This window comes from Armigeres subalbatus, chromosome 2, assembly GCF_024139115.2.
Source record: "Armigeres subalbatus isolate Guangzhou_Male chromosome 2, GZ_Asu_2, whole genome shotgun sequence".
Taxonomy (NCBI): Eukaryota; Metazoa; Arthropoda; class Insecta; order Diptera; family Culicidae; genus Armigeres; species Armigeres subalbatus.
The window spans coordinates 45,954,137-45,979,290 of NC_085140.1; the positions used below are offsets into that span (position 1 = coordinate 45,954,137).

Consider the following 25,154-nt stretch of genomic DNA (forward strand, 5'->3'; position numbering starts at 1 on the left):
CAATGTATGACATCTAGGTAGTTTTTTTTTAGATTTTAGAGCAAACTCTCTGATTTCTCGTAGTCAGATGAAACAACTAATGATGATGATTTATAAGCTTAACACAAAAACCAAAAACTACCAATGTTACAAATGTGCGATTATGGGCAAAATATCTTGTCACATTAATAGAATAGAACAGAAGACTTTTTTTTAAATAAAGATTAAAAAAAATAGAAGATTGAGAGCTCCAAACCATTGAAAATATCATTTGCTTCGGAAGTGTTCCGAACATTCTCAACGAACTATTCTCCTGATGTGAGGGTGCGATATTTCCGTGAAAAGTTACAAGTCGTCGATATTGAATTTTACCTAAGCATTACGGACTCTCAATGATTGCGAAAATCATAACTTTTGCATTAATTTTAACCTGCATTGTATTTTTTCAACTGAAGTGTCACGAAATAACGTACTTACTCACAAAGTTGTCTGTCTGTTGTGGAGAGGAACATCAATTCACTCACGATTTTTTAGAGTCATTATAACAGAATATTGTAGAATTATGCTGAATAGCACAACGGTGAAGTGGACGTCGGGATATAAGAAAACTCATGCATGATTCAAAACAATATTAATCCGGATTCCATTTCTGCCAGCTATCAAATCGATTGAATCTTGGACAGGAAACAACTGTTACTGGTAATGAAATCTGGAACGATATTATTTACAGAAAATTCATTCGGATATTTAAATGAAAAGCGATTCGAAACACAATTGTAATCGACGTTCATTTATTTACTAACACTTACTAAATTGGTAAAACTACAACTAATTCAATTCAACTACTCTCATTCATATACATTCAACCACTTTAATCATACTGGCCTACAATCCATTTGCTAATCTCTTTACAATAGGTCACGTGTCGCCTTGGATTTATTTGTTCACAATTCAAACGATTTGGTACAGAATCTACATTTATCTAAAAGCATGTATTTGGGACAGACGTTATATGATAGAAGATCGACAAATAAATTACTATCATCTAATCGTAGGGGGACGGAAGACGAATGAGTGACTCAGTCGGTGTTGTGTGGACATCACTAGAAATAACCGTTGAAAACCTTCTTTCGTCGATACTTGAGAGGGGGTCGCTTAAGGCTTTTCACATTGGCTTTGAAACGCTTTCGATTGATAATCTTCACCGGAGGGATACGTTTATGCAGCTGTGCTCTGTGGCCTGATGCGGCTCCTGGTTGATCCAAGTGGAAGGTAGCTTTGTCCGTTTCCGGGAGGTCCGGATTTGGGGGTTCGGACTTTTTGAATGTGTGATGGCCATCGTTCGAAGAAGTGGAACCCAATGATTCGGTAAGTTGTGATTGGGTGCCAAAATCTGCTATGTCATCCACCACCCGCTTGTTGGGTTCCACGGCTTGGAAGTTTTCCGAACTATCTGATCTATCCAGAGAAAATTTAGAAGTTTGCAGGGCTTCTAAATCTTCAAAATTATTTTTATTTGCTCTTCGTTTGTATATAGAATTGTACAATTCTTCGTACCTGCGAGGATAGAATGTTGATACGTCGAAAACTTTCAATTTCATCGATGGGAGTGATATGGACGGGAGGTTAGGGGATATTGTTGTCGTCAAAATTTGCTCATCACTATTGCTTCTCTTACTGTAGAAATTCACCAGTTCGTCTACAGTGGGTGTTCGTTTCTGATCGTCTTTTCTGGATAACAACCGGTACTGTCGGTAAGATGGAGAATAACTGGTACCGTACGGTTTGTCCTTTGAATCTTTAGCATCTTCTTTTGCCTTGCTCGCTAAACGACGATCCACTTCGTCGTTGCTTTTCTGTACAGCATCGATCAATTCATTAGCTTCGCGTTCCAGCTGATCATACTTCGATTCGAATTTTTCTTTCTTCGCTGGTTCATCATCAGAAACCTGCGCAACGGCTTTTGGAAAAAATGAATTAATATCAAATATTTGCATTGAAGATGGGTTACTTCTAGGAATAGCTTCGTACGTGAATCTATCATCCGAGGCCCGACGCTGGCTTTTAGGAGTCTTGGTTCTGTTCAGCTTGTCAAAATTAATCTTCCTGGCCAATGACACCTTGTAAATGTCATGATCAGACAACCGCGATTGGTTGAGTTTTGCTTTGTACGCTTCAAGGTCTACTGTTTTTGATTTTAGAAGCGTGGCTTTTTTTGCTTCATCGTATTTGGTGATGTTTAGTCTGCGAGGAAACACGATCTTTAATCCATGACTTTCATTGGTAGTTGTTTGAGTATTTTCTTGTTTCGGCTCTTCAACTTTTTTATGCTGTTTTTTCGGGAGTAAGGGTCTCCGTCTACCAAGCTTCAACTGCTCGAGAACGGCGTTATTAGAGGTAGAAGTTTTTGTATCGGATAGGTTCAACTGTCTAGGTGACACTATGTCGTTGAAATCTTTGGCTTTTTCACGCTCTTCTTCATCCAAATGCTGCTTGATCAATCGAATCACATCGCTAAACACTGCCACGGATGGATCTGGTTGCGATGCCCGTCCACCACCGACAAACTCTTCTTTAAACAAAGGATTATTTAAGGGATCCTTCCCGAAATTTCTATTCTTCAGGCAATCGATTTTATTTCCCAATCGCTTCAATCTTCGTACCGGATTGAATGTATGTCGTCCAGGGTCCGTTGGTTCATCTGCAATCTCTATATCTACTTCAGGACACTGATCACCATACTTAGAATCAAACAGCCCTTTGGAAAAGGTGGTCAAATTTTCAGCGAATCGCAAAGCCGAATCAACGTTTATTGGAGGCTCCTTCCGGTCATAGTATGGAAATTTAACAATATCGTTCGGAGGTTCAACTATGTCGAAACTACGATCCTCGGCTTCATCCGGTAGGAATCGGGAAGAATTCCGTAATGCTTCATCTAAGAAAGCTATCAGCTCTGCGCCGTGCAGCCCTCTGGGATCCACCAGCTGATGAACCATCGCCGAAATATCCATTCTCTTCGAAATGATGGGCATGGCTTCAGGCCGCGAGGTTGTTCCATCAAATTCTTCGAACATAGACGTGTCCACGTGAGACTCTTTCGATAATTCCTCATCCGTATAGGCATCATCATAATCATCATCCGTCATATCGGCAAACCTTGCCTCCTCGGCCTCTTGTTCTTCCGATGAGGTTTCGCCGCTCTCTAAATCCAAACTTCTACGATCGGCCGCGTGTGAATAAAGTCCTTCATCTGAATCCAACAACAAAGCATCTTCTTCGCTCGAATCCAACAAATCTTCAACCTTTCTTACGGCTACCAATGGCTCAGCATGTGGCAGATCCGACTGCGTCGTTGATTCAGTTGATTCCGTTACAGAAGCTACCAGCGACTCTGCATATGGTAATTGCTCTTCGGTTTCCAGTTCCACAATAGGAGCTTCCGTACTTTCGTTCTCTGAATTGTCGACATCGATACCTTCCGTGGTGCTATCTTCAAACTGAAAAACATCCCGCTTTCTTCTGTATATTGCTTCCGTCTTCTGCGTTGCATTAGAAATTGCCTGTCCACCATCGATGCTGGAAAGTTCCTGAACTAATGTTGTGGTTTCATACTGACGCTTGTCCTCCCAGCCTTTCTTCTCAATTCCCGGTGGCTTCCCCCTCCCGAAATTTTTCTTCAGAACACCCGTCTGTTTCTTCACTTCCCCCTTCTCCGCGAATCGCCGTGGTGGCACCCCATCCGTAGTGAACACTTCAACCTTGGACGATTCTTGCTTGTCAATCTTTTTGAACTCGTCCGTAACTCCAGGGGATACTATCGTTTGGCCCTTCTCGGCATTGCCGTGATCTGTTTTGTGGATGATTCCGATACCCTTTTCCCAGTTGCTGATGAAGTTGAGCTCATTATTGATCGACCCCTTGGCAGGTGGGAATCCAACGAAATCATTGTGCGGTTTTTTGGGGCCATTGAACTGCTCGGGAGTTTTTCCAAAGCTATTGCTGTTTTCGAACTCGTGCTTTTGAAAATGCCACTTGGGTGGTGCCAGCTTGTTTTGTTCGTTAGGGTTCCACTGGACCGCATAGTTCTGCAGACCCGGAGTATGAGCAACTTGAGGAGTCGGTGGAGGAGGAGAAGGCGGTGTAGGATGAGGAGGTGTTCCATAGGCTGGCTTGGCAACTGGACTGTGCGCTGTTTGAGATGGATGTGGAGCAACATTGCTGGTTGATGGGTCGCCAGATTTATGGTCACTGAAGAAGCTCTTATGTTTGGCTTTCAGAGCGCTAACCTGGCTACGGAGGGTTTCGAAGTGCGGTGATTCAGGTGGGGGGATGCTGATGGGAGCTATATGCAACGACGGATCCTGGAACACCTCCAAGGGAGTGATTGGATGATGGGGAGCACTTAAATGGAACGGTGACGACTGTTGATGGGAATTGTAAGGAGGACTTTGTTGAGTATGTGGTCTGAACAAGGGGGCTTGGTGCAGGTTGTACGATGGTGGATGGTACGGTTGTGCTTGTTGACCATGTCCACCTGACAGGGAGGGAGTGTCTGATCCAACATTTATATGCAAAGATGACGCTTGGTTCGTAGTTGGATTACTTTTGTGGATTTTCAATTTTGGTAATGAGTCAACGTTGTTGAAATTACTCGAAGGATGGGCTTGATTGCTATGATAAAAATTGTTCAAAGTATTCGATGAGCCTGGATGGAAAGGCGGTATATTGTTCCACAAACCACCGTATGAGTTCGACGGGTATTGATTATTGGTCAATGCTGTTGGATAATGATTTATTGGCGCTTGATTAGTGGATTGACCTTGTTGGTTGTGCTTTATGGTTGGTTCGAAGTGGTTAAGTTGATTCAATGGAATTGGCTGTGGCGTGTTCGTCAGAGGCGTTGTAGTTGTCATGGGTATTATAGATGCTTGTTGATAAGGTGACCGTTTCGGCAAAGCGTTCTTCTTGTAAAACCAGGCCTGGGTGTTGGGTCGAAGATTATCGGACATTTTTTGCAGGGTATGTGGGTTGTTGGAACCGATCATCTGCAATGTTCGCGGTGAACGATTTCCATCCAAGGAGATATTTTTAGTGCCACTTTGAAGGTAAAACAATGGGAATGGTGGCTCTGGCAGTTTTGAGAACTGATGTTGTTCTGGCGGATTTGGGAACTGATGTTGTTCTGGCGCTTTTGGGAACTGATGTAGCTTTGTCCTTGGCTGGGTTTGCAAAGGAGATGGAGGAAGGGCCTTTAAGTTCAAAGCTTGAGGAATGTGGGATGGAGAAATTGAGGATAGTGAATTGGTCTGTAGGTTTGATGAGTAATGAGGTAAGAAAGAAGGAGTTGGTTGAATAGGGAAAGGAGGTAGTTGGAAGGAAACTTGTTGCTGTAGTGGATGAGGTAACTGGATGGGACTCTGAGGATGAAATTGAGTTGGCAGTTGGGGGGAATATGGAGGAGGGTATTGAGGAGAAAATTGTGAAGGAAGGTGTTCGGAAGAGTAATATAGAGGCAGTTGAGGAGTGTGTTGGGGCGAAGGTTGAGGAGGAAGATGAAGCGGGTATTGAGGAGTATGTTGGAAAGAAAGTTGAGGAGACTGTTGAGGAGGATGTTGAGGAGAGTGTTGAGGAGGATGTTGAGGAGAATGTTGAAGAGGATGTTGGGGAGGATGTTGAGGAAGATGTTGAGAAAAGGGTTGAGGGGTTTGTTGAGACGAAAATTGAACAGGACTTTGTTGAGGTGGCTGAGAAGGAAGTTTGGATTGATAAGGTTGAGAGAATGAACTTTGGAATGTAGAAGGAATATTATTGTTAGCAGGACTAGAAATATGATTAGACGACGGAGACAACAAGGGTGGAAGGCTGAACGGTAGTTTAGCACTACTCTGCACGGGTGCTGGCTGCGGTGGTGGCGGAGGTGGTGGTTTGAAATCTGTCGAAAGTTGGTTCACTTGACCCCTGACAATGCAGGCAATCACAAGGATGATAAGTGATATTTGATATAAGGCCATCCTTTAGTTCATGTCAACCTGTAATTGAGAAAATATTAATAAGTTAGATAATTTGCAGCCAATGTATATTTTTATTTCAAGAAAAAATATTCTAAGGGTAAAAATGAAGTATGTGGATTTAAATGGTTAGTGCCATGTAATAGGACGTTGAGTGTTTATATTAAAAAGGCATGAGAATTGTGCGACGTATCAAACGAGTAGCTTTATTCGTAACTCAAATAGCAACACACCCAGGGATTGCCTTCAATACCATACGGGTTTGGGCCGAAGGGTATCAGATTTCCATATTAAAATATTTTCAACAAGCGGAGTTTGTAGATAAGAAATTTTTCAGTTTTTCTCAGACATTACCAACTGATAAACGAAGCATCATAGGAACAAAGTTTGTCGACGAAACTGTCAGCAATCTGGAAAAATATGAATTGCAAAAAGTTTTCGCGAAATTATCAACGACAATTCATAAAACACCCAGATTAATCCACCTAGCGGTGATGGAGCCTTTCTCGTATGTTATAAAAATAGAATTTTGACCATAGCTTCTGAGCCAATAGTTCGATCTGGGAAGCACCTGGAAAGGTCCGTCCACCCAGGAAAGACGGTAGTAAGGGGTTACGGCAGGCTGAGAGTTCTCAGCCGCACCAGACCAGGGAAGTAGAGGGGGATGACGCCTCCTGGACCTTGGTCAAGGACAAGAGGAAACCGAAGACGTCAAGGGCCGAAAAGAAGGCCCAGGCGAATGAAGGTAGCAAGAAATCTAGGGTAGACGCCAATCACTAGGGGCGATGCCCTAGTCATCAAGACGGACGAGGCTAAGTACTCGGATGTCTTGAAGGCAATGAGGAGTGACGTCAAGCTCAGCACCGACGTACGTCGAATAAGACGTACCCGGACGGGCGAGATGATCCTCGGGCTGAAGCGGGGCGGCTCGCAAAAGGGCGCCGCCTACAAGAAGTTGGCGGAGGAAGTCCTAGGTGAGACGGACAATGTGAGAGCAATCACGACGGAGGTGAATCTAAGGGTTAAAGACCTGGACGAGATCACCGAAGTCGAAGAGCTCGTCACGACACTGCGGCGACAGTGTGAAGTGGAGACGGCCACCGCAGCCGTTCGGCTACGGAAAGGTCCGGCAGGGACGCAGGTAGCGTTGGTTCGGCAATCTGCAGCAGACGCCTCCAAGGTAGTCAAGTTAGGGAGCGTCAAGGTGGCATGGTCGGTGTGCCCTTTGGGCATATACGAGCAACCCGAAGTTTGCTTCAAGTGCCTGGAACCAGGGCACAAGCAATGGGACTGCAAAGGCCCTGAAGCGGTGTGCGCAGGCTTAGAGGAAACGGCGGAACACGTGTTGCTCGTGTGCCCACGTTTTCGCACAATGCGTGACCACATGCTTGCCACATGTGGTTTAGACACTACTCCGGACTACCTAGTCCGGAGGATGTGTAAAGATGAAGTTGGCTGGAACGCCGTTTTATCGGCTATCGTCCAAATCGTCTCGGAGCTTCACAGAAGGTGGCGCGTGGACTCGAGGAATGGTTAGTTCAGGCGCAAATAAGAGGTGGGTTCGGAGTCGGCTTCATGGGTCATACCGGTGCCCTGTGGTCGAACTCGAACCTTTTATCGAACAAGTGGCTGCGCGAAGAACAACATGGTATCGTCGCTTTCGCGGCGTCGGTCAACCGGGCGGGTTCCGAGCCCAAGGACGGAAAGGGGTTCTCGTCAAGGCTGGGGCAGGTGTAGGCACCGCGTCGGCAAGTCCCTCTGTGTGCTGGCGAATAGGCCCTATCGCAGAAAGGTCAATTTGGGGTGCACGCGGCATCATCATTCTTGATACCAGTCGTGCAGAGGGAAGCAGGCGCGAAATCGACCCTTCCCACCTTCCGAGGACATAGGGCGTGGTAAGGCCACCTGGAAAGCCGGCAACGCGCTGGCACGATACCATGGTGTTCTTCTAAAAAAGCGAGTTACGATGTTCGGTGCTGCAAGGACACGCAGCTAACCTCGAGGGTGCGTTGTGCACTGGCACCCCTTTGAAGTATTACTTTCTGGTTGTACCGAAGGGACTATGGGCTTGGCTGCAATGGAAACGGTTTAGCGGGTCGGGGATGTAGTCCTGCCTCCCTCGTTTGCTGTTGGAGGTGGTCCCTAGCCCCGCACTTCCTGGACACCCCAGGATGTCTGTTGAGCAGATTCCCCCTCCAATAATGCTTAGGAAGAAAAAAAAACACACACACATACACACTCACAGACATCACTTCAATTCGTCGAACTGATTCGATTGGTATATAACATTATGGGTATCCGGCCCTAAAAAGTTCGTTTTTGGATCGAACATATAGCCTTTACGTTGCACTTTGTATACTAGAAAGGCAAAAAACGAAAAACAGTGCCCGAATTGACGAAAAAATTACAGATTAATAATAGAAGAGAATTTTCTAAACTTTGATCCCCTTTTAATCATCATCGTCGAATCTGACAAAGGTCTGGACGGGTTAGGGACAAAGGGTAGAAAGACAAAAGGTCGAAAGGAAAAAAGGTCGAAAGACAAAAGGTTGAAGGGACAAAATGTCGAACGGGAAAAAAAGGTAAAAAGGACAAAACGTCGAACGGGACAAAAGGTCGAATGAAACAAAAGATCAATATCAGGTATTCTGCTGTACAGAATCCACACAAAACCTATTTTTAGATATCCATTATTCGTTATTGTTGTCGTTGCCAGTTCATCTTGTCGTAAGTCCATTGTGTCCGTTTGTCCATGTCGTGTATCCAATGATAGTTGCATTGTTCGGTTGCCATTTATTCCGGGTAACGTGACTCCGAGAAGAACAAGTTGTCAGTCGTCATCAGGCAGCCGCGACGGTAAGACGCGTACCCCAAAACGCCACCGTATGGGCTGCGGATTCGGCGACTGACGAGGGTTTGGTGGAGGGGCTGGGAATTGAACCCATGACCATTCGCTTATAAGGCGAACGTGTACCCAACTAGACTAGTAGCTACGGGACCCTCTTAGATGACATAATGAATTAAGTTAGTATTTTCGAAGAGTTTTTGCCAAAACTTATAAGGTTTTTTTTTGTACGTTCAGGGAAGTCAAGAAAATTTCCTACACAGTTCGAACGAAACCTGTAAATTTCCGTTCAAGTAGATGTAACAAATTGACCTCCGTGTTAAGCAACGTAAAGTTATAGGTTATTTTAAATTTACACGTGCTGTAATTTACGAGTTTATATTTTTATAGGAAAATAAAAAAAAAGCGACCAAAAATGCGAACTTCAATCCAAAGAGTGAGAGGCCATCTCGTTAGCCTAGTGCATTTCAACTTCTTGAAAGCGAGTCGACCAAAGAGTAACAAGTTAAGCGTTCTGTCGATTTAATTATTCTTCATCAAACTGAACGATAACTTAAATTTACATGACACGGAAACTTCTTTGAGACGCGAATGTTTGATACTAAGTAGGGGGAATGACGGCTTTGGCAGGTTTTGTTCTATTATTGGCAGGGGGGTTTTCTATGACTGACATTTTTGCATATCAACGAATATTGTGGCCAAATTTCATAAAATTTGGTGGACAAAAACCCCCCTGCCAATAATAGAACAAAACCTGCCAAAGCCGTCTTTCCCCCTATACTGAATACATCACAGCTTTCTCGAAGGGATATTAGAAAATCGTTGAGTTAAGAGCGCGCTCTGCGGAGCAGAATGGATACGTTTGCGTGCGTTTTGACAGTTTTCCCATGGCAAAACTGTCAAAACGCACGCAAACGTATTCATTCTGCTCAGCTCTTTACAGCGATGAAATGCTGCGTTATGATGGCCACTTTATACAAACATCCGAATATTTCAATTTGATTGAAGCTTATATATGAATAAAATAAGCGCCAGCTGCGGTTTACTTGAAATGGAAAGGGGTTTGTTTGACAGCCACGTTCTCGCACAACAAGGTTTCCGTTAGACGCATGTAAAATTAAGTCATATTGAATGGAAATATCAACGATTTTGTCGTTTACATCATATAAATTGAAAATTATGATCAAGTACACATTCTGTTACAGAATTTTACATTCAGTGAGGATTTCCGTCGTGGCTAATTTTCAGAATATTTTACTGTGTAGACCATACCGGGAATCGAACCCAGCCACCTTCAGCATGGTCTTGCTTTATAGTCGCGAATTAAACATCACGAAGGTTCGCACTTAATGCAGGTCTGCACTTACCAATCACTACCTCGTTGCAGTATGTCTGCGCTCAAACACACTAGTCGAAGTCGAACGCCGCGGCTATACATTGGGTGGCTACAAGATGGTAGACTACGCGCAGCAGTTGGAAATGGCACTCCCAACGGTAGAGCAGTTAGGTGCAGCTTCTCTTGAAGATGGCCTGAGAGATTTTTGATCCGCCATTGGAAGCACTGCAACTGCCGCACTTGGCACGATACCCCCGGATCAGAGAAACGACTGACGGATACAAACGGGCGCGGAAAAGACAAAACTCGATTTTTCGGAGAAAAAAGCGCCAGCGGAAAGATCGGTACCGTGAAGAGACAGAGCAACTGGCCTCCAGACAGGCTCAACCACTACGAGGCAGCGCAAGCACGAGAATAAGACTGATGTTGCCTTGCTGTCCGACCCGACCGAAGCGGACAGGCTAGAAAAAGACGCCGGGTGCTCCAAACAGCGAGCAGAGCTCTGAAATGTAGCACCTGCTTTGAAGAGCTGTGTAGGATGGCTAACAATACTCCATGGGGGATGCATATAGGCTACATATTGATGGTTAGGACCAACAGCACACCTCCTGAGAAATCCCCGGAGATGTTATCCAGGATCGTTGGAAGTTTGTTCCCGAAGCATGACACATCGGACTGTAGACTGGTCCGCCACTCCGTACGAGTGAACGTGGTACCGCTAGTGACTAACGATGAGCTTATCGCCGTTGCAAGAAAACTTTAGCTAAATAATGCACCAGGTCCGGATTGTATTCCTGACCTGGTCCTTAATTCTTGCCGCTCCAGATATGCTTAGGAGCTGCCTCCAACGTTGCCTGGACGAAGGAAACTTCCCAGATCGTTGGAAACGGCAGAAGTTGGTGCTATTGCCTAAGCCTGGGAAATCCACGAGAGAGCCTTCGGTATACACACCAATTTGCCTACTCGACACAACTGGTAAGTTGTTAGAGAGGGTGATCCTGAATAGATTGACGGACTTTACGGAGTTGCTGGTGGCTTATCAAGCAACCAGTATGGGTTCCGAAAAGGCCGTTCTACCATCGAAGCAATTTGGGCGGTATCCCAAAAAAAATTTTATGACATTCATTCACTGTTACATTAGCTATATAGCTATATAGCATATGCCAGCTCATTGCATTAAGTCGTTTTATTTGCTTTCGATCAACACATCTAAACGCTGGTTCATCCAGCAACAAGTGTATTCATCGTGTACAGCAGTATAACTGACTCACACAATCTTCACGATTCCGTTTAACTTGATGACAAAAGAGGACGCAAATAAACATAGTGCCAATTCCATCATCATCATTCCGAATCATAAAGACTGTTGCGCGCTGCAAGCTGACATCGAGGAGTTAAGGTTGTGGTGTATCGATAACGGGATGGAATTGAACATCAAAAAGTGTAAGTCGATCACATTTACTCGTCGACAGTCAACCGTTGATTTTGAATATTCGGTCGGATTGGATAGCTTGAACGCGTTGAGACTATTCGTGACCTTGGGGTAATGATTAACAGCTAGCTTCAGTTGAATACACACATAAACACTACTATCGCAAAGGCTTTCGATGTTCTTGGGTTTGTTCGACGCATCACCAGTAACTTTAATGATATCTACGAAGTTAAAGCGCTGTATTGTTCATATGTACGCAGCATCTTGGAGTATGCAGCATGGGTGTGGTCCACATATCACACAACGTAGATTATTCGGATTGAGAGAGTGCAACGTAGCTTTATCCGAAACGCCCTTCGTAAACTACCATGGTCGAACCCAGATAATTTGCCCGACTACACGGCGCGCTTCAAACTCATTGCATTGGAGACGCTATCTCCAAGGCGGACCAATATGCAACTAGTTTTCATCTATGACCTGTTGAGCGGAAATCTCGACTGCATTAAATAATGGGATAACGTAGCTATTTATGCTCCTTCTCGACAACTGCGAGAGCGAGAGCTATTATTCGTTAGATGCCGCAGAACCGTTTATTGTTACAACAGCCCATTTGATCAATGTCTTCGTTTGTTCAACAGTGATGTTTTTGATTTTAATGTATCATAAAAATATGTTTAAAAATAGGATTACGGCTCTAGGTTAAGGTGTAGTCTGTAGAATATTTTTTAATATTTTTGAGACGGTGGTAACAAATAAATCACCCATTGCTATCTCCCTTCCCCTTGAGACACGTTTTCGACCCGATTTTGTCACCCCAAAATCCTTTTTATTGTCGTAAATAATACCGCAAACAACGTTGATTCCCATGAAATATCTTTCACCGCCTGTAGTTTATTATAAACGACATCTGAGTACCTGGGAAGGGTTCTGTAAGCATTTTCGACCAGAAATAACGGCTTCCTTTCACACATTTTGCCTTTCCAAGCCATAAAATGATTCATATTTGTGAAATGAATTAAACAATTTAAAATAATTTTTCTCCGATTTTGTCACATACCCTATTTTATCACCCCAAAATTCACCAGGGGGTAAAAAAAATCAGGAAATTATAAGCTGCTTGATGGAGGGCTCAGGTTCGATTCTCGTCTACGGTCAAATTTTTTGTAAGCACGTTAAGGTTGGCGAAGTATTTAAAGAATCATACCTCGAAAGAAGTTTAATAATAGATTCTATGAAGATACAAATACATATTCAGTTCTTTTTCCTCGTGACCGGAGACCTAATGCAATGGCATGCAATATTGATTTAATGCAATATGTGCATAGGCCTCAGTTTATGACAATCTGTGCATGAAATGAATGCAAGATTGTAATAAAATCATGCATTCTCTGGTTAGGTGTAACGGAAACAGCTAAGATAGCGCGTGGTTTAAATAGGAGAGGTATTAGATAGTGTGCATTGATTACATAAGATGTAAAGAATGCATTTAATAACGCTAGCTGGGCATCTATAGCTGATTTCCTGCATCGTTTGAGATTATTTGTGCAGGATTCTGAAAAGCTATTTTCAGAACAGGATATTGTTAGTCGACACCGACACTGGTAAGTGTTAGCAGGTATTCCACAGATCGATCCTTGGATCGGTTCTGTGGAGTATCATGTATGACGGAGTATTACGCTTAAATCTCCCGGCCGGTGTGAAAATAGAAGGCTTTGCGGATGATGTAATGCTAGAGGTCACAGGCGACAAGCTCGACGAAGTTGAATTAACAGCTTAATTCGCGATTAGCAGAGTCGAAGAATGGCTCAACTCAAGAAGGTCAGTGTTAGGACATAACAAGACTGAGGTTGTTGTGGTGCATAACCTAGAGTGGCTCAAATTAGTATGGAAAAAAACTTTTTTCAATTTTTTTGATGGACCAAATCGTTCACCGTTTAGGCGGTGCTAAACTCGTTAGAAGTTTATATTCTAAAATGTATGCAGAAACATCGAAAACAGTGATTTGTAGTTAGACAACACAATTTACGATGAAAAACTATGATACTCATTCAGGTCTTGAAGAATTTACTACAGTATGTTACAAGGATGTTATCGATCATTTAGTAATCTGCCTTCGATCATTTAGTAGTTTTTCAATAACTCATTCCAGAGGCTAAATTTCAAAATGTGTTGTATGGTGGACTTGTAGTGCAAAGGTTTATCTACAACTCTGCCTAACAGTTCGTTGTTTGAATTTCATTAATAAAAGAGCTATAGCGCTAGTAGCAGAAACTTTTACTAAATAATTTCATATTTTGTAATCATTTAGTATAAGTAAAGCAACTGGCTCCGTAACTCCTTTAGCAGTGGAATTCGAACATCGACCTGTTAAGGAGAGTTGTAGAAAAACCTTCGCACTAAAAGTCCACCATAAAACACATGTTGAAATTAAGCCTCTGGAATGAGTTATTGAAAACCTACTAAATGATCGAAGGCAGGTTACTAAATGATCGATAACATCCTTGGTATGTTATGCTGAAAACCGCGAGAAGATTAGTGTAAGCCCGGCGAAGTTATTAGCATTTCTCTGAAGTGGGGTTTGAGCAAATTCCGTTTCTTTTACCTTTGGAAAGAAATAAATTCACCCATACAACACTCCAGTAAAATGCTAATATCTTTGCCTAATAAACTATAATCTTCTCGCGGTTTTCAGCATAATATTCTGTATTTAATTCTACAAGAACTGAATAAGTATCATGGTTCTTCATCGTAAATTGTGCCGTCCAACTGCAAATCGCTGTTTTTCGATGTTTCTGCATACATTTTCCCATGTAAACTTCCAACGAGTTTAGCACCGCCCAAACGTTGACCGATTTGGCAGAAATTTTGTCCAGAGCATCAGGACATCTAATAGAACCGAAAAAGAGGGCGGCCCATCAAAAATTTTGAAAAAGTGTTTTTTGAGCCACCTTAATAACCACCACGGGTTGCAGCAAGCGAGGATAAACGTAGGGACCTGCACAGTTAATCATTAAAACATCTGGGCATTATGATCGACGATAAGCTCAATTTTACAAGCTACGTCGATAATGAATGCCAACCCTAGTAACATTTTGGTTTTTGTTGGTTTTATACACTCTTGAAGAGCAAATTATGGTCTTCACGAGCGTTATAAAACTTAAAATGTTACTTGGGAAAGGGCTTCATTGGCGATAAAATCTTTACCGCGAATGATGCAAAGTTAGGTGTGTAGGCTTATACTGCCGCTAACCGCAAGTCAGACTTATCTCTATATGGCGCCCATATACAGATAAGTCTGACTTGCGATTAGCGGCAGTATAGCGGGTGTAGCATTCCCAGCACATGTTTAGTTTTATAACGCTCTTTAAGAGCGTTTCGATGTTGAACGCAAAGCCATCCTGCTTGTCAGCGACATGGATACAACCCAGGACAACCTCGTTGAGAACATGTGCCGGGAAGAGTTTACATGGAATGCGGTGAACACAGCGTCTCAACAGATTATGTCGAAACTACAACGCTGGTGGCTTCTTGAATAAAGCCAGCAGCTGCAGTAGAGACTACTGTGATGCAGTGAATACGATTGCAACGGTGTCAGGCCATTAGGCCGAAGTCCGTTAGGCCGAAGGTCATTAGGCCGAAGGTCATTAGGCCGAATGGTCATTAGGCCGAATAGCCATTAGGCCGAATTAGCAAAAAGAAGCAAGAAGTGAAAAATGAGAAGTGCTTTCTTCACCTTACCCCTTCTTGTATCTTCCTTCTTCTTTCTTCCTTCTTCCTTATTCCTTCTTCCTTCTACCTTTTTCCTTCTTCCTTCTTCCTTTTTCCTTCTTCCTTCTTCCTTATTCCTTCTTCCTTCTTCCTTCTTCCTTATTCCTTCTTCCTTCTACCTTTTTCCTTCTTCCTTCTTCTTTTTCCTTCTTCCTTTTTCCTTCTTACTTCTTCTTTATTCTTCCTTCCTTCTTTCCTCCTCCTTCTTCCCTCTTCCTTCTTCTTTTTTCTTCCTTCTTTATTCTTTCTTCTTTCTTCCGTTTTCTTCCTTCTTCCTTCTGCATTCTTTCTTCTTCCTTCTTTCTTCTTCCTTCTGCATTCTTTCTTCTTCCTTCTTTCTTCCCTCTTCCTTCTTCTTTCTTCCCTCTTCCTTCTTCTTTCTTCTTCCTTCCTGCTTCCCTCTTCCTTCTTCCTTCTTCCTTTTTTCTTCTTTCTTCTTCTTTCTTCTTCCTCACTCCTTCTTCCTTCTTCCTTCTTCCTTCTTCCTTCTTCCTTCTTCCTTCTTCCTTTTTCCTTCTTCCTTCTTCCTTCTTTCTTCTTTCTTCTTTCTTCTTTCTTCTTTCTTCTTTCTTCTTTCTTCTTCTTTCTTTCTTCTTCCTTCTTCCTTTTTCCTTCTTCATTCTTCATTCTTCCTTCTTCCTTCTTCCTTCTTCCTTCTTCCTTCTTCCTTCTTCCTTCTTCCTTCTTCCTTCTTCCTTCTTCCTTCTTCCTTCATCCTTCTTTCTTCTTTCTTCTTTCTTCTTTCTTCTTTCTTCTTCCTTCTTCCTTCTTCCTTCTTCCTTCTTCCTTCTTTCTTCTTTCTTCTTCCTTCTTCCTTCTTCCTTCTTCCTTCTTCCTTCTTCCTTCTTCCTTCTTCCTTCTTCCTTCTTCCTTCTTCCTTCTTCCTTCTTCATGCTTCCTTCTTCCTTCTTCCTTCTTTCTTCTTCCTTCTTCCTTCTTCCTTCTTCCTTCTTCCTTCTTCCTTCTTCCTTCTTCCTTCTTCCTTCTTCCTTCTTCCTTCTTCCTTATTCCTTCTTCCTTCTTCCTTATTCCTTCTTCCTTCTTCCTTCTTCCATCTTCCTTCTTCCTTCTTCCTTCTTCCTTCTTCCTTCTTCCTTCTTCCTTCTTCCTTCTTCCTTCTTCCTTCTTCCTTCTTCCTTCTTCCTTCTTCCTTCTTCCTTCTTCCTTCTTCCTTCTTCCTTCTTCCTTCTTCCTTCTTCCTTCTTCCTTCTTCCTTCTTCCTTCTTCCTTTTTCCTTCTTCCTTCTTCCTTCGTCCTTCTTCCTTCTCCCTGCTCTTTTCTTCCTGCTCCCTTCTTCCTTTTTACTTCTTCCTCCTTCTTCCTTTCTACTTCTTCCTCGTTGCGCACTACTCACTTCCCCTAATGACCGTTCGGCCTAATGACCATTCGGCCTAATGGCCTTCGGCCTAATGACCTTCGGCGTAACGGCCTTCGGCCTAATGACCCAGCACCGATTGCAACGATTAGCTCCGTGTACCATTAGTTTAAATTAGGTTAAGTTTAGTTTGAGTTTAAAACATTGTAATTCAAACATGGTTCAATTCAACCAGAGGCAATTAAAATGTATCAATAACTAGTCGACCCGGCAGACGTTGTCCTGCATAGTAGGCGAAATTTCCATACGAATCTTTATTTCAGTTTTTCACGATTTACTCAACTTTATTACTAATCTTCTCGCGGTTTTCTGCATAACATTCCGTATTAAGTTCTCCAAGACCAAGTTTTTCATCGTGAATTGTGTTGTCTAACTACAAATCACTGTTTTTCGATGTTTCTGCATACATTTTAGAATATAAACTTCTAACGAGTTTAGCACCGCCTAAACGGTGAACGATTTGGCCCATCAAAAAAAATTGAAAAAAGTTTTTTTATTTGAGTTTTATACTAAGAGAAATAAAATGCGTAAACAATTTGAATATCGCAACAAAAAAACACATCTCACAATTATTGTATAGAATCTAAACATTTACAATTTTGCAAGGTTTTATTACAAGAAAGATAAGCTTTTTATACATATACCGTATTAAAATAATACAAAATTGTAAGGTTTCAATACAATAATTGTATTAAAATCTTCCGAAATTATATATGCCAAAATTGTATACAGATTGGGTGCACAAAAAAAAGTTGAATGGTTTAAACATGCTTTAAATAGCATTCAATATTCAGGAAAGTGTTGAAACCTGATACCTGAAAGTTCTATGTGGATTGAACAAAATACCTTTAAAATTATTTCTAATTTTGTGATAGTTTTTGACGCAAATAATGTGAGAAAACTTGTAGAGCCGGGTCAGAATCTCATAAAAATTGCTGAAACTTTTGACGGAAATCTCTAAAGTAACGACGATTCAAATTGGAAGATTGGAACGAACAAGATGGGCTTGAGATTTTTAAAATTTTATTGAACATTTAGATGTTTAAAACATATATCGGGACGAAAAGAGGACGTTCAAAATCAATTATTTTTGCGTGATGTAATAAATGAATACTTCCTTTATGGTTTTTGTAATCATCTGTGATCTATGTTCGGAAATGGTTAAAACAGTAAGGATTGCACGTTTTATTTGAATAAAAAAATCCTAGGAATTAAAAAAAAAAATTAACTTAAGGAAATATAAAAAATCAAAACCTACGCACTGCAGATCTCTTGTTGGGCCAATAAAATCCATCTAGGGGTTAAAAGGTCGATGCTCAGAATCACAATCAGGCTTAGGCCGATGACATACTCACGCGTGTGCGTGCGTCTAAGACAAAAGAATTTCTCTTGCTGATATTCTGATTTACGAGTGCTTGGACGCGTTCCGCATCGTTCCGTCAGTATGTCATCGCCCTTATTCGAATCAAGGAAAATCCAACTCGGAAGTAGGTCTGGTCATTGTTTGGAACTACTATTGGACATATGTGGTTGGATTAATAAAATTCTAGGGTTAGGTGGTCGATTGCCAGAATCGCTTTCGGACCTAGACAAATCATGGTTGGTGGAGGAAATTAGCACAGGATCTATTCAGATAAATGAAAATCCTTTTCTGGATTGGGTCTCTTGGTGATCTAGTTTAGTCGATAGAATCCAACTCTGGAGTGATTTGATCGATAGCCGAAAACGCTATTGGAAGCAGGAGGGCGAAGAGAAGAAACCCAACGAAAAAGAAGGAAATTGTCCTTCCAACAATTCTAATAAAACAAATATTTAGTAGTTATTGAAATTCCTCGATATAGACGCAGATATAACTCAAAATTATTCGGACTACATGGAGTTTCTCTAAATTAAACGCAAATTAAAGAGCCTTTCGGATATGGTCAATCACTTGGTTATGGATGTATTCTTTCGAATGGACCAACATAAAAAACTAAATCATTTCCTTATTATTCATTCCTCACTGCAGGAACATTACGGTGGCCATAATAGTGACCAGAAAGCATACCAATAGAAATGTGGGTATCAAACATTTTGATTTTCAATTAACTTTATAAGATTCTCTCAGATTTTTTATTATTCAATTGTCTTCTTTAACCCGGTCCCAGAAGTCCCTGAGAATCCTGAATAGCAGTAAAAAAATCCATATAGCATGTGGATATGAAAAACATCTACCATATACCATATGCCATATGCCCTCTAAATAATAAAACTGTTCTATTTATCTCAAAGTAAACATTGATTTTGGCGCCCCCTTGAAGGCTGGCGCCCTTGGCGAGGGCCAACCTGGCCAACCACACGATACGGCGCTGGTTTCAGCATAATATTATTCAGTATTTAATTCTACAAGAACTGAATAAGTATCATTGTTCTTCATCGTAAATTGTGCCGTCCAACTGTAAATCGCTGTTTTTCGAAGTTTCTGCATACATTTTCCTATGTAAACTTCCAACGAGTTTAGCACCGCCAAAACGTTGACCGATTTGGCAGAAATTTTGTCCAGAGCATCGGGTCATCAAATAGAACCGAACAAGAGGGCGGCCCATCAAAAATTTTGAAAAAGTGTTTTTTGAGCCACCATAATAACCACCATGGGTTGCAGCAAGCGAGGATAAACGTAGGGACCTGCACAGTTATAATCATTAAAACATCTGGGCATGATGATCGACGATAAGCTCAATTTTACGAGCTACGTCGATAATGAATGCCAACCCTAGTAACATTTTGGTTTTTGTTGGTTTTATACACTCTTGAAGAGCAAATTATGGTCTTCACGAGCGTTATAAAACTTAAAATGTTACTTGGGAAAGGGCTTTATTGGCGATAAAATCTTTACCGCGAATGATGCAAAGTTAGGTGCGTAGGCTTATAGCGGGTGTAGCATTCCCAGCACATGTTTAGTTTTATAACGCTCTTTAAGAGCGTTTCGATGTTGAACGCAATGCCATCCTGCTTGTCAGCGACATGGATACAACCCGGGACAACCTCGTTGAGAGCATGTGCCGGGAAGAGTTTACATGGAATGCGGTGAACACAGCGTCTCAACAGATTATGTCGAAACTACAGCGCTGGTGGCGTCTTGAATAAAGCCAGTAGCTGCAGTAGAGACTACTGTGATGCAGTGAATACGATTGCAACGATTAGCTCCTTGTACCCTTAGTATAAATTAGGTTAAGTTTAGTTTGAGTTTAAAACATTGGTTCAATTCAACCAGAGGCAAAATCCTAACTACCAGGGGAAATTAAAATGTATCAATAACTAGTCGACCCGGCAGACGTTGTCCTACATAGTAGCCGTTGGAAACTATAACAAACGTAACTGCTGAAGAAATGAAGAAAATCCATCCAGCCGTTTCCGAGTTATGCGGATACGAACACAGACCATTTCATTTTTATGATATAGATAGAAGATAGATAATAAAAAATTGTCATAGGAAATAATGAACACCTAGTCTAAGAGATGAATGCAAGCAGAGCTTTAAATATTCGATTATTTTTTATGTAGCCCATCGGCCTTCTTTGTCACTTCACTTCTAAACATATTCATATTCAGCTCTGCACCGTAAATTTTCAGAATGATTATGGATCAGTGAGTATTTATTTGAATATCACAAATTATTAAATAATCGTAAAACTGAACACAGGTTTGATGATTTAAATAAATACACACATAGATCTAACGTTCAATTCAGGGCCATTTTAGCGCCACATGCCACTATAATCAAGGCTAATTTTATTTTTTTCGCGCGCAGTTACCATACTCAGTGGTAATCAATTGAATGAATTTATGAAGAAGTAAACTGAGTAAGTCATTCTATGTTTTGAATAATCAAAACACGAATGTCAAAAGTCGGAGTGAATGTGCTTCATGAAAGTGAATATTTCATGCTCTGAATGCAAGTATTAGATAACTAGATAAAAAAAATTAGTAGAAAAAACAAAGTTTTCAAACGTTTTTTAAGCGAAATCTTAGGATAAGTTGCATGTAACACGATTTATGAAAGCACGACGCATCAACTGACACCATCGTAAAGTGTATAATTATGAAAAATCTCATGAAAACCCCACTACCTCCACTATTGGTGCTACCTCCACTAAAAGTACGGTTACCCTATGCAGTTTTTCAAACAAACGGTTTAGATGCTAATTAACCGTCGGAAAGGTTCTCAGGAAGCCAGATTCTTTCAACAACTCTGAATGAAGAGATACTCCTTTTACTCTGATAGCAACGATCCAGTTTCTTATACTTCTTCGGATTTATAACCACCCCCAGTGGTAAATACCAATTATTATTATCTGTCCAGTGCAGTACATAAAAGTCTTCTCCATTCAACTCGGTCTATGGCTGCACGTCGAGATTCCGCAAATCGTCTTCCACCAGATCGATCAACCTTGCTCGCTGTGAACTTCGCCTTCTTGTGCCCGAACCGTTTTCACTGGGTTATTGTCAAACATTCTGGCTACGTGCCCGGCCCACCGCAGTCTTCCGGTTTTTACGGTGTAAACGTTGGACGGTTCTCCCAACAGCTGTTGAAACTCGTGGTTCATTCGCCTCTTCCATGTACCATCTTCCATTTGCACCCCGCCATAGATAGTACGAACATTTTCATCTCGAGAACCACAATTGCACGTTGATCCTCCACGAGTATTGTCCAGGTCTCGTGTCCGAGATGACTACCGGTCTAATAAACGTTTTGTATATAGTCAGTTTGGTACGGCGGAGAACTCTATAGGATCAGAGCATTTTGCGGAGATCAATGTGTGTACGATTTCCTGCCATGCGTATCCGAATTTCTCTGCTGGTATCGTTACCGGAGGTCACCAGTGAGCCTAAGTACGCGAATTCTTCAACCACCTCGGTTTCGTAGGGGTGGCGTACATTGTCCTTGCTTGAGCTTTTTCGTATCATGTACTTCGTCTTCGACGTATTGATGACTACACCCAACCAGCGACTGTTGGATTTTCTACAATATTTGTATAAGAATCTAACATTTTCGCATATGCCCAGCTCTTATACAGGTTTTGGTAGGTTCTTATACAGAATTGTTATAAAATCTAACAATCACCGGTTAGGTGCAGTCCAAACAGCTTATTCTGTTGTAAAGTCCAATCTTCGCTTTTCAGTCTGATATCAACTTCCCCCATCTTCTGAAAGTTACGTGCCATAATATCAAAGTCGTCGGCGTGCCTTGATAGCAATGTCTTCAGCTAAAAAGGGCTTTGTGAAAATCGTATCACTCGTGTCAATCCCTGCCCTTTGTATTACTCCCTTCAAAGCAATGTTGAGTAGCAGGCAAGAAAGACCATCACTTTGCCGTAATCTTCTGCGCGTTTCAAAGGAACTCGATGCCCCTGAAACTCGAACTACGTACATCATCCGATGCATAGTTGCCTTGACCAACCATATTAGTTGCCATAGCTGATCTCGATCGATTGTTTAATATGCGGCTTTGAAGTCGATGAATAGATGTTATGTGGGCACTTTGTATTCGCGGCATTTTTGCAATATCTGGCGTACGGCGAACACCTGGTCCGTGGTAGAGGGTTCGCTCATGAATCCCGCCTGGTACTGCCTCACGAACTCTCTTGCAATTGGTATTAGCCGACAGCATAACATTTTGAGGAGTACATTCAGTAGCGTCCAGCAGTGTGATTGCGCAGTATTTGCTACAATTTAGCTTATCGGCATTTTTGTAGATATGTTGAAACATATGTAAGGCACCGTGAAGTCGTTTACAAAGTATATCACGAAGAAGGGAATGTGAGAAATTAAAGTTTCAAATGTTTACCGAAACACCTGACGAAGGTAGAGGGCTTCAACATCACCAAGTTTTGCTGTGAATTATGCTAGAATATGATTAAAGCAAAAAAAATGCTAATATCTATCGAATTGCAAGGAAACTTTTGAAATTTAAACTGGAACTTGCCGGAAATTCAACCCACCCTGAAGTGGGTCGATCGAAGATCGGTCCTATTTGGATCAAGAAAAATCCAACTCTGGGGTGTGTCTGTCGGTGGTTTTGAATCACTGTTTGACCAAATTTGACCAATTTTGGCCAACTCGAGTAAGATGACGGATATTCTGACATTGATTTGACCTAGTCGAATGAGGTGTTTTGATGAATGAATTGCCATCGTGCATATTCGGAACGAGAACAATTTAAATCTGAAGTCTGTATGCCTGTCCGACTATTTGTCTGGAGCTAGCAATGTAATCTTGGAAAATTTGACCCCATTACATGCCCTATATGAAGGAGTGGCCAAAACTACCCAATGCCGCCTATCCACATAACAGTTTTATTTAAAAGTTTTATTATTTGCATTTTACCTTGTCGAAATCAAGTTTTAGAAATTGAAAGTTTTAAGTTTTAGAAATCTTTCTTAAAAATTCAAAATTCTAATTTAGATGCCTCAGCCTTTTCAACATACAATTTCAAGAAATTCGATTTTATGAATCATCTGGAAAGTCTTTGAATGCTCTGTAAATATTGGAATTATTTATATAATTCTTTTTCCCGGCTTCTCCTGTAAGTCTCTTACAGTAAATCATAAACTTTTACATACAATTCAAGGATTTTCGCGGTACGGACGCGTTTTAAGAAAAGGAGTTGGATTTCGAATCCTAAGATGACAGGTTCAATGTCCAGTTCAAGATATTTTTATTAAAACAAAGCAGGCTTGCATTACGTTAGAATTTTGGGCTCCTAAATTTTGAAATACATACGTGTTGATTTTTATTGAAAAGTAGTTTTGTATTTCACGAACTTGAATTTGAAGTAGTTTCCTTTTAGTAGACTAAAACTAGGTGTGATTCAGATGGTGTAAAGTTGCCTTTCCCTGTTCTCCATCCTGACAAATGTGTACTGGAATCCATTGAAAAGATATACTCTATATGGTTGAAAATCGGATTGGTCGACTAGCAAAGTTCTTCACAATCCATACAAGTTTTTGTTTTTTTAATCACACTGCAAATAGTCCCGTCATTATCTGCTGCTTATGTTATTGGTCCATGACATGAAAATCATTATGTCTATTCAGGTCATTCTATTTTCTTAACACGTTGCACATCACACATCACCATTCACTTGTTTCAATCATCTTTTCCATAACAGTTCTGCAATAAACACACAAGCTTCTGATTTTCTGCAACATCGTCAACATTATCAATCCTTAAAATCACTTTTCATTTCTGTTCGTTTGACATATAACGTTTATGTCGTTTATTCATTTATATTCTTTGGTGAAATACTTTTCTTACGCACATCGATTGTATATGTTGAATATATCCTTATGAACAAGTATTCAGCATCCAGTCTTCCAAGCTGCTTGTGCACTAACACTCCCTCGCAATTGTCCTTAGTCCAGGTCTAGGTCCAAAAGCTTCACTCTGCATCAGATCATTAGGCATCCATTCACACTCGTCACTCGATCGCGTCAGTCTTATCACTGCAACACTTCGCGTTGCAATCGCGCCCGATCCCAGTTTTCGTTACGCTCTACCGCTGTTAACGATATCAATAAAGACGGAAGACTACCAACGTTTTTTGCACGCCTCAAAACTTTTATAGATTTCAATAGAAATGGCTTCGCTCTCGAAACAAAACCAAGATCTGGCGGAGGTACCTCGACTGCTACACTGCCACTGAAACCTCAACTTCACCCTAGGATCACAATCGGAGACCCCCGGTGCGGGTAGGAGACGATATTAATTGCTCCATTTTGCAGGTGTAGGCACCACCAATTGCATTATGCGTGTTGGGGAAAGTAAGGTGAAACACAACGGTTGGATAGACATAATACGGCTTAAGACCAATCTTTGTAGGATTCGTATTACATTTTTTTAAATAAGGGCAGGGCTCAAGCATCTTTGAAATTTGTTTCCTGTTTGGGTGTGTCACTGCGACCAGTTATAGCCCGTATCCTTAGTGTATAATTGCATGTCGAATTACTCGAGTGCTAATGAGAAGCAGTATCGGTTCCGATACAGATTTTGTTTTGTTTTTCTTATAAGCTTTAGAAGGAATAAAGTATTATGACAAGGTCCCGCTATTTAGACCCTTCTTTGAGAGTTATCTCATTAAAAGCCTTCATCAGTCATAACTTACTCCTTCCATGGGAAAATCAAAACAGTAATACCGTTTTTTGGCCATGCATCGGATTTCAATTTGGGATGCGTATTGGACCACATTCTTTTCGTCTTGCATTCCCACACAACTCTATAGAGTCTATGAGTGCACATTTTTCACTCTCACTCTCGTGGAACTTTTCTTGTCTTCAGGCGGGCACTGTTTTGATGTGTTTTGAATGAAAAAAAACCCAAACAAATCAATCGTTATCGTTGTCGTTGCTGATAATTTGGCGCGTTACAATCAC

General features: G+C 41.4%; 1 protein-coding gene across 5 annotated transcripts; it reads right to left on the reverse strand.

The window, feature by feature from the left end:
• Positions 1-952: 952 nt before the first annotated feature.
• On the reverse strand, positions 953-24,322 carry LOC134218511 (uncharacterized). Of its 5 annotated transcripts, none has more exons than XM_062697615.1 (3): positions 24,044-24,322; positions 1,537-6,008; positions 1,311-1,471 (listed from the first exon to the last, which is right to left on the reverse strand). In XM_062697615.1, the coding sequence occupies exons 2-3, from the start codon at positions 5,988-5,990 to the stop codon at positions 1,453-1,455; spliced, it is 4,473 nt and encodes a 1,490-aa protein (XP_062553599.1). In that variant the 5' UTR covers positions 5,991-6,008; positions 24,044-24,322; the 3' UTR covers positions 1,311-1,452. The 5 variants fall into 5 exon arrangements, with proteins under 5 accessions (XP_062553597.1, XP_062553599.1, XP_062553598.1 ...); XM_062697614.1 differs by having other exon boundaries at positions 1,311-1,477; XM_062697616.1 differs by lacking the exon at positions 1,311-1,471 and having other exon boundaries at positions 1,706-1,928; positions 2,011-6,008.
• Between the last annotated feature and the right edge of the window lie 832 nt (positions 24,323-25,154).

What these genes read in the sequence shown, in the direction of transcription:
- LOC134218511 (XM_062697613.1), bottom strand. Translation starts at nt 5,990, where the DNA reads ATGGCCTTATATCAAATATCACTTATCATCCTTGTGATTGCCTGCATT.